Source organism: Lactuca saligna, chromosome 3, assembly GCF_052625555.1.
Source record: "Lactuca saligna cultivar CGN05327 chromosome 3, ASM5262555v1, whole genome shotgun sequence".
Classification (NCBI taxonomy): Eukaryota; Viridiplantae; Streptophyta; class Magnoliopsida; order Asterales; family Asteraceae; genus Lactuca; species Lactuca saligna.
In genome coordinates this window covers 3,328,990-3,338,390 of record NC_136419.1, presented here as the reverse complement: position 1 = coordinate 3,338,390, position 9,401 = coordinate 3,328,990, and the positions used below count along the sequence as shown (strand labels likewise).

The 9,401-nt window shown below is 32.5% G+C and overlaps 2 protein-coding genes and 1 long non-coding RNA gene across 6 annotated transcripts; 2 read left to right on the top strand and 1 right to left on the bottom strand.

Moving 5' to 3' along the window:
- Positions 1 to 284: 284 nt before the first annotated feature.
- LOC145034265 (uncharacterized) lies at positions 285 to 2,875 on the top strand. 3 transcript variants are annotated; one of them, XM_078982637.1, is made up of 5 exons: positions 285 to 488; positions 1,064 to 1,678; positions 1,752 to 1,832; positions 1,923 to 1,998; positions 2,090 to 2,875. In XM_078982637.1, exons 2-5 carry the CDS (start codon positions 1,190 to 1,192, stop codon positions 2,215 to 2,217), a joined length of 774 nt encoding a protein of 257 aa, XP_078838763.1. In that variant the 5' UTR covers positions 285 to 488; positions 1,064 to 1,189; the 3' UTR covers positions 2,218 to 2,875. The 3 variants fall into 3 exon arrangements, with proteins under 3 accessions (XP_078838763.1, XP_078838765.1, XP_078838762.1); XM_078982639.1 differs by having other exon boundaries at positions 1,015 to 1,678; XM_078982636.1 differs by having other exon boundaries at positions 286 to 488; positions 1,172 to 1,678.
- Positions 2,876 to 3,379: 504 nt separating this feature from the next.
- Positions 3,380 to 5,285, top strand: LOC145034263 (Class I peptide chain release factor). The gene is made up of 7 exons (XM_078982635.1): positions 3,380 to 3,813; positions 4,173 to 4,232; positions 4,366 to 4,448; positions 4,555 to 4,619; positions 4,713 to 4,746; positions 4,842 to 4,912; positions 5,016 to 5,285. Exons 1-7 carry the CDS (start codon positions 3,522 to 3,524, stop codon positions 5,104 to 5,106), a joined length of 696 nt encoding a protein of 231 aa, XP_078838761.1. The 5' UTR covers positions 3,380 to 3,521; the 3' UTR covers positions 5,107 to 5,285.
- Positions 5,097 to 8,055, bottom strand: LOC145034264 (uncharacterized). Of its 2 annotated transcripts, XR_013677956.1 has the most exons (4): positions 7,899 to 8,055; positions 7,571 to 7,823; positions 6,600 to 6,658; positions 5,097 to 5,376 (listed from the first exon to the last, which is right to left on the bottom strand). It is a non-coding gene; the product is annotated as an uncharacterized LOC145034264 (long non-coding RNA). The 2 variants fall into 2 exon arrangements; XR_013677955.1 differs by lacking the exon at positions 7,899 to 8,055 and having other exon boundaries at positions 7,571 to 7,891.
- Positions 8,056 to 9,401: the final 1,346 nt, after the last annotated feature.

Genomic DNA, 9,401 nt, shown 5'->3' with positions numbered 1-9,401 from the left:
AATCACGTATGTAATGGATTTCAGTTTAATTTTGAGTTAATATGCACAACTGTTTTAACTGAGTAAAAATTGAAACAAATCAGGACGTCATTATATCATTCTTTAGGTGAAACAAAGAAGGGGTATAATTGGTATTTAACATTGGCATAATTCAGTTGTTTTGAAGGGACACATGGACTTTTGGTTTTGTTTATTAGATAGGGAGATATAAAACAACTCTAATTTAGTATCTTTTTTATATATATGTTCATAATTAAGTAAATTAAAAAATATATATATTTTCTTTTATGAACTACCAGAAATCCAGAAAACACCTTAGCGTCACGTTCACCGGGTTGGTTGCTCTCCATCTTTTTCTTTGGCATCGATTCCTGACATCCGTTTTGCTCGATTCGCAGAAACCCCAAAACGCATTGCCTTCAACTATCTCTAACTCCCAATTTCTCTCCTAATAATCACTGAATTTTGGTGTTCAATTCATTCCGCAGGTATCTCTCCATGGTTTTGATTCCGTTTATAGGTTGCCTATTTCAATCTGCATTTTTGGTATAGGTTTTATGATCTGTCACTTGTTTTTTTAATGATAATAAGCGATTTAGATCAACCTATGCTAATTGATAATATTGCGTGTTCTTTATGTGATTTTCCTCTTTATGTAATGGCTTTATGACGATCAATCGTTGGAGAGAAAGGCTGTTCTTTCAAATTCGCAGAAGAAAACTGTTAGTTGTTAATTTTCATAGCCCATTACTACCACAAACTTTCTCCTTCCTTCATGTTAACCACTAATTTCATGTTTTCTTTTTATCATCATCTCTCTAGGGTTTTGATTACTATAGTTCTATGGCTTCTTTTCTAATTCTTTGCATGCATGATTGTACATAATTCGACTTTGCGTTAAACCTTTCATGATGATCAATTTTATAGATTAGAAATCGTAATTAACAATCAACAGTTTTCGTCTGCAAACACTTGTTATCAGGCAAAATTAACAATTCTGCTTTTGGTTGTTAGATTGTTTAATGCTTGTGCCTGATCGATAACCAAAAACATTCGAAAATAGGTTGAAGATGAGCAGTTTTGTCGTAGCACTTCACTTTCATCATTTAGGGGATTGTATTGTTTGATGGGAGAGATTTGAAGAAAGTTGTTCAACCTCAATCTTTTTCAGGTAGACAGTTTAAAGAAGATGCAAGGTGGGAGAGGAAGAGGGAGAGGGAGAGGAAGAGGAAGAGACGATCCTTTCTCTTTCTCTGGTTTTGGGGGTATGCCATTTCCTAGCCTATTTGGGTCTGGGGGAAGAGACCCATTTGATGACCCTTTCTTCACACAACCATTTGGTGGAAATGGAATGTTTCAGCCAAGTCCTTTCATTGGTGTACCCCCATTTGGGTCAAGCTTATTCCCTCCAAATGGAACAAGTCCTTTCATGGATGCACATGCACACACTCCTACACTTTATGACCACATGCCAAACACTTCCAGGGGTCCAATCATTGAAGAACTCAACTCTGATGATGAAAAAGAGGAACCAGAAGGTCAGTTGAGTGTGATGCATGATGTGCGCTCACGTCCACTAGCTCATAGCTTTTCCTTTCAAAGCTCCAGTGTTACATATGGAGGTTCTAATGGAGCATATTATACTTCATCTACCATTAGAAGGGCTGGAAGTGATGGTGTAAGTAAACTATAAGCAACCTTTTTTCTAATATTTTAATGGTGTTGTTATATACTTATATATGGGAGTTCAGGTGAGATTTGAAGAATATAAAGAAGCTGACTCAGTGAGTGGTGAGGCAGCTCATAGAATTTCAAGAGGAATCCATGATAAGGTATTATTAATTTGTTGCAATTGTGATCGTCTTTTTTATTTATATATTATTATGCATGGGAAGCTAATAATAAGGTGTTTGTGACGTTAGGGTCACACTGTTTCAAGGCATCTAAAATCAGATGGACAGGTGGATACAATGCAAACATTGCATAACATCAACGAAGGTATATATTTTTTAATAATCTTGTAATTCATTTTTTTTTTTTTTATAAAATGATTGATAACCAGATGTAAATAATTAAATATGGTTGGCAGATGAACTTAATGGGTTTGAAGAGGCGTGGAAAGGAAGGGGTGGTTGGGTACTGCCTTCAAGTTCAAGTGGGAGAAGACGATTGGGTGCAGGTGAGCATGCACAATCCTCAAAGCCTAGGAGACATTGAGTAGGTTGTTGATTTTGGGTATAAAGTGTTATATGTTAGATATATGTAGGATCAAAGATGTACAACCTTGGATTTCATATTACAAGTGTTTGTGATTCTGGCATAGTCGATGCTGTTTGTTTCTTGGAAGGAGTTTTTGTATACTCATGTTTCAATTTGTTACAAAAAGTATACCATTTTATGTATGCATTTTAACAACATATGATCCGTTCATCGGATCCATTTCTTGATGGCCGTGTTGGCGATCGTGAAATCACTCAACTTACTATGTGCGGCGGAGGAGAAATATAAGATAAAAAATTCATGGATGTATTGTTTTACACATTTCAATTCTTGCAGATGGTGCTTTTATTCACCGTGATCGTGTTGATCGGTACTGGATGGTTGTTTTCTGAAACCATTCTTGCAAGAGAAGGGGAAGAAAGTTCTAATGATTGTAATACCGTGGCTTTTATAGTAATTGGGGAAACAGGGCTATTCATTCAGAATTTGGTAACATGGAACCAATTGTTCTTGTTTGTAGTCCTATCTGTTGTCGCGTAATTCTTTATCCTATCTTCTTCTGGTCGAATTGTTTATTGAAGGAGACCTCAAAGATAGATGGAAAAACTGCTATGAATTTGGACTTTTTTTAAGCAGTTTTATTTGTTTGTGATTAGATATTTTTTTTATGCATATACAACCATTTAGGTGTTGCTCAAAATTCAAAATTGAAGTTGAATATGAGTAAATGAAACCAACCTTCACTTGCCTTTGGCCATCATGTTTGTAACAAGAGAATTCAACAAGGTAAACCTTCTTCAGTCTGCTCAGGAAGTAGAGAGTAGCTAAAACACCATTAACACCGAGTAGATAACCACTATGATTAAATTGAACCCGAGTTAGTTCCACAAATGATTTGTTGTTCTAGGGAGGGCTTGATTTTGAGGGTGTGTCTCCGATTTTTTATTTTTTAATGAATTTTGAGACAAGAACAAATGGTGTTTTGACTTCTAAATGAGGAAATGAATACGCGGATCATCAAACCGGCTAATATAGGTTAGAAGGACTAAAAAGACAGATAAAGCACGTAAAATATTTAAGAGATTCAATGGGTAAATGTATAAAACAACTTAGGGCTAAGGTGTCATTTTCCCAAAATAAAAATAACGTAAACCTTTTTGACATTAGTCCACAGAAAAATAAACCCTATCTCTTAAACTTGGTTAGTGGTTTGTAAAGATTCCCCGTTAATCTCTGTTCGTTTGCGTGTGTATTGTCTATGACAAAATCTTGACGTGCGTTTTGAAATTCGGTTTGTCTCGATGGCGGCAATTAGAATCACCGCCACAGTTGTTGTCAGGGAGATTCTCCGGCCATTACAGTTACCATCTTCTATCCGCACCTGCTACAAACTCGTTTGCATCGTTCCCACTCCGCTCCGGTTCATTTCCCGTCCAGTCAGTTACTCCCCGATCCGGTGTGCCGCGGCTTCCGATTCCGATGGCAGCGGTAATAAGAAGGCGTCCGCACGAATGTCTCAGGTTCAGCAGAAATTGCAAGAAGCCATTGAGAGGGCTGTTGGAGGCGACGAACCTATCCCTAAGATTACTCTAGGTAATGCTCTAATAATTGAATTATATTTCCTAATCGGATAAATTGTTTTTGCTGTTTATCTTATGAGCTTAATTTCTGTAAAAATATATCACTAGCTGATGTAAAACGGAACACCTAACTAAGGAAGATCCACTTTTGATAAAATTACCAAAACTATATAATCTGCCTCTTGATTTGATTAATTATACAATCATGTAAATTAGAAGAAACGTTTTAAGGGTTCATGGAATGGAATGACTTGAAACTGTTGATTAATTATCTATCTTTTGTTTGCTGATTTAGTTTAGTTTAGACTTTAAGAGTAGATGCAACAACTATTAATTACTTTTTAAAAGCTCCATTTATTTTTTGTGATTTAGATCACGTGAACGTGAGCTTTGCTAGAAGTGGCGGACCTGGAGGTCAAAATGTCAACAAAGGTTTGACTTCTTATAATTCTTTCAACCCTCAACAACATTGCACTTGCCTTTACTACTCTCACATTTCAAACTTTTCTTTTTGTTCTTGTTATACCAAGATTACCCTTCTTCACTGCAGTTATTTTGTTTACAGTAAACACAAAAGTTGATATGAGGTTTAATGTTAAGGCAGCATATTGGTTACGTGACAGGGTCAGAGAAAAAATTCTACAAATGGTTAGTGTTGCTCCATTATCATTCTTTATGATACTCTCTGTAATCATGGCATGCCTAAAATATTTATTAAAAAAAATAAATAAGTTCTTTTATGTTGTTTGATCAGGAAAAGAATCGAATCAACAAAGATGGGGAGCTTGTGATTTCCTCCACAAAGACCAGAACACAGAAGCTAAATTCTATCCGATTTTATATTTTCATTGTTTTCTTCACAACCAATTTTCATTCCTAAAACTTTTTTTTTTTTTTTTTTTTTCTCTTCAGGGGTAACATCGAGGATGCCTTGGAGAAACTACAGGTACCAAAAACAACAATCTTTTATTTATTTTTTCTGTACAAAATACAAAAATTATGATTTAATTGAAATGAATATAATGGTGCATGAAATTGAAGGCGATCATTGATGCTGCTTCATACGTCCCGCCACCTCCATCAGAAGAGCAAGTAAAGAAAATTACCAAAATGTAAATATTACCCTAAATTTTTTTTTTCTACTTTCAAAAATTGAATATTTGTTTATAAATAAATTTGTTTTGTTTTGGGGTATTAAAAATTAAAATTATGCAGTGCGGCTGTAGCAGAGCAGAAGAGGCTGCAGGGTAAGAAGGTCATTTCACAAAAGAAAGCATTCAGAAGAAGCCGAGACAGTTATGACTGAACAATATCCAATAACAACAATAGGTTTACTTTATTGTCGTGATTCTATATATATATATATATATATATATATATATATATATATATATATATATATATATATATATATGCAAGTAAATTGCAATTTCCCATAAAAAAACTACCAACTTAACAATAGCAATGACTTTCCAGTTTCTTGCATTATTTTTCTATCTTCTGCAAGGACTCTCGTCATAAAAAGGAGTCGACAGATCTAGTTTTCCGTATCTTTCATCATTGCCGGTAATGCAACCTACAATAAGTGCATCATGTTTATAGTGATTAGTGACTGGTTGATATTTGAAGAATAGATAGGGAAAATTGCACAAACTCAATACATATTTGCAATTTTGAGAAATTGTGCCAAAAAAACATTACTTGCAAACACTTTCAAGACTATTCATGAAAATTTCACAAACTAAATAGACTCTCGCATGCCATGTAGAATAATGTGTTTACACCTTATTAGTAACATCAATCAGTAAAAGATTTAAGAAGAATCATAATGACATAATGTTAGTCGTTACTATAATACCTGAACAATAGAAAGATTATTAAGTTAGTGGTCGAATTGTCATTGAAGAAGCAAACCAAAAAACATAAAACAAAAATTTTAATAATTCCACATACATTTATGTGATCCTTTCTCGGTCTAACCCTTTACACATGTTCTTCTATATTAAATAAAAAAAATACATTCATATGTCGTCACCACATTTATGTTAGCATCAAGTTAAAAAGGAACAACCCAAATATTCTTTATTCTTTCTTTCTTTCTTGGAGATATCGAGTAGTTGAGAGACTTCAAAATTTTGCTAACAAAAGACACATTCTAGATCATTAATGTATGCTCCACCAATTATCTTATCTCCCATATTTGAGACGTAAGTTCAAAATTAAGTCACTGGTAAAACAAGGATATATATTATTCCTCTTTGTTAATCGGGTTACTTGAAATGACTCCTTATTAAATGTCAAAACCCAGATACAAAATGTACTTCAATTGTCTAAAATACCCTTGAATAATGAAAAAGGGAGAACGTTGTTCAATACCATTTTAATTTTATAATCTAATATTCTTTACATTAAAAATAGAGAAATAGTCAAGCACAACTTAAAATTTTGCCTAGAAAAAGTTGCAACTGATATTGGCCATAACAAAATTCAAACTCTTGTAATTTTCATAGGCTGAGGGAGTTACAGAAAAACTGGATTTACAATACTCAATATCTGCTACTAATCTATTTGGAAGTACCCCCAACATTATAACGTTGCCTCCTAAATGATTTTATTCTGATTTCACTATCACTTTTTAATGTCATGCTGTCTGTAGGAGCTATAGAAAAGCTGGATTTACCATACTCTCAACATTTGCTCGAAAAACATATTAAATTTAAATTTAGATCCCATTTGATACATATCCTTAGAAATACTAATTTTAAGTAGTATGTATAGGATATAAGGAACTGTACTTACTGATTCAGGAACAACTCGATGAAGCATAACCTTTCTTCATGCTCTGCAACTTACGATTTCTTGATTAAAAAGTTCGAAATGTCAATTTAAACATATGAATTGATCATGATTTTTATACCTACAATTATCAAGAATCATGTTTGGATAATGTAATGATGAGTCCCAATGAGGGGTGGAGGTTAGTGATTGGATTTGCAAAGCCGGTGGGTTAAAAAGAGTCTATGTAAATGTCATGTTAGGCTGAACTAAAATGAAGGTGATATGAGAGGGCGAAGGAGTTCATTCAAGTCATAATAAAGTTTTCCTCTATATCAAAGAGATGACGTAATTAAGTTTTAACTTATAAAAATGCTCATTTGATAACAGGAAATCACTATAATGGGTCGGACACCTCTTTCAAGCATTTCATCAAACACTTCATGTGCATCATGAAACTATGCTTGAAGACAAAGCTTTCATATGGTTTCATCACCCAAAGAACTTTTCAAAATCATTAAACCAAATGAATTTATTAGAGTCTTCAAAGTAAATGGAACACACTCCAAATGAAAACACTTCTTTTGATTTACACCTCAAATTGACAATGAGATCTATCCAAGTGAAATAGATGCAACATTTGGGTTCTTAAAAATATACCATGGGAAATAGAAATAAAGAGAAAATTTAACGATCCGGGTAGTAAGTGGAAAGAATCGAACATGTTTCTATCTCTTTGTTTTTCTTTCTATCTCTTCATATACAAAATAACATGCCAAAAACAAGAAATTATGCAAAATAGAACATGAAATCCACGTTGAGAGGAGGAGCAGTGGTGTATACCTATCTCAATTGTGACACCCTGGTGTAATAATAGTGTATTGAGAAAGCTAAGATCGGTTGTTCTTTTATGAAAACATATAAAGGGGAAGTAGTGGTGGAACAAAGAAGCAAAAGATGGATGAAATATATTAACAATTGATAAATAGAAGTACCTACGCAACCCCTGTGAATCCTGAATTAGACCAATTTGCTTTCCCCTGATTGCCGCTAGTGCCATCTTCTGTGTGATAGGGTTAGATTAGATGAATAAATAGAGCCTAAAAGGGGAATAGGAAAATCGACAAGAGGAAAACTAAAATAGAAAGGCAAGGACGAGTTTATTTTTTGAATTAGATCAATTTTGTTCTTTACAAGGATAAACGAAATGAAATTGAAGAAGAATCGGTGGATGATTGCAGAGGGTATCTGTGTTTGTTGGAAAAATGGTTACATCAGTAAGGAAAATGAATCCAATTTGAAGCAAAATGGCATACTCCAAACCTGAATAAGAAGGCAGATAAGGGCAGAACAATGTAAAGTGGTGGACCGGTGGGGATCGACATTGTGGAACGCTGTTACTATACATTGCGTTGTTCGAAACTTAAATAATGTCGTGTCCTTTAAAGGTAGAATAGATGCGACGATCGAGAAGGATTAAGTCGATGTTTAGGGGAAATGCGACGTTTAGAAGTAGATTACGTGTAGGCGTTAGAACACTATCAACTTGTTTGAGAAAGCACAACAATAAAAAAAAGGTTTTTATATATAATAATGATTAGGTGTCAATTATACGAGTTGATTTTAAAAAAATTAAACATTAATTAAAATATAAACAGAAAATATTTTTTAATATACAACTTTATATATATATATAACTAGGTGTGAGACCCATGCATTACATGGGTTTAATTAAAACAATTAATATGAAATTTTAATAATTTGAATAGTTTGAATTTATAAGAAAAATAAGAAAAATTTTGAATTATTAAAACTAATGAGACTTTAATGTATTGAATACATTACATATATAAACCATTTCTAATAAATACTTTACATATATATTACCTTACATATTAAATGTGGAATTTTAATTTAATAAAATGAAAAATACAATAAAATGACAAGTGGAAAATAGAAAATTTAAAAATTCTAGAAAATAGAAAATTTAAAAATTCTAGAAAATGACATGTGGCAAAAAAACCTTCATTTATTATATAACTAGGTGTAAGACTCGTGTACTACACGGGTTTATTAAAAATAAAAATATAATATCAATATTTAAACATTAAATTTAATATCAATATCAATTTTAGAGCTCTCATTAATTATGTCATTTATTACATTATAAATATATCATTTCTTTTTCAAGGAAACATTTATTTCTCTCAATTGTAACCGAAATAAGTTATGATATGTGAACAAATCAGAAAATTCCATGTGGAAATAAATAAATTCTAAAAATCTATTAAAATGCCATGTGTCCAAATTAATGAGGACATGACATGTGGCAGAAAATGAGTTTTATTTATTAGTATATATATATATATATATATATATATATATATATATATATATATATATATATATATATATATATATATAAGCATGACTAAAATTTTAAAAATTGAAACAAATCAAAAATTGACAAGTGAATAATATTTATTTCAAAAATACCATAAAATGATAAGTGTTAAAACTTATGAGAGATTGACATGTGGCAAAAAAAACTTTCATTTATTAAGAATGATATATATAGAAAGAAAAAAGATCAACAACGAACTCCAAAGAATGGAGCGAACCAATGAACCTAGAAATCAATTGCTTTTTTCGCTATTATTTTCATAAATCCTTCTAAATCATCAACTGATTTCGCCTTATTGTCTCTTTACATTGGAAATTTCCCGACTCTGTATGGAATCCCTAGCTCCTTATACATTAAAGTCGTTAGAATATCGAAGGTTGTGGTTCTCCTTCTCGGTATCCACCATCATCACCGTTCGGTAC

Coding starts and splice junctions, on each gene's coding strand:
- LOC145034265 (XM_078982637.1), top strand. CDS start 1,190: ATGCAAGGTGGGAGAGGAAGAGGGAGAGGGAGAGGAAGAGGAAGAGAC. Junction 1,833..1,922: donor CAAGAGGAATCCATGATAAG/GTATTATTAATT, acceptor TTGTGACGTTAG/GGTCACACTGTTTCAAGGCA. Junction 1,999..2,089: donor ATTGCATAACATCAACGAAG/GTATATATTTTT, acceptor TATGGTTGGCAG/ATGAACTTAATGGGTTTGAA.
- LOC145034263 (XM_078982635.1), top strand. CDS start 3,522: ATGGCGGCAATTAGAATCACCGCCACAGTTGTTGTCAGGGAGATTCTC. Junction 4,233..4,365: donor AGGTCAAAATGTCAACAAAG/GTTTGACTTCTT, acceptor TTTTGTTTACAG/TAAACACAAAAGTTGATATG. Junction 4,620..4,712: donor ACAAAGACCAGAACACAGAA/GCTAAATTCTAT, acceptor TTTTCTCTTCAG/GGGTAACATCGAGGATGCCT.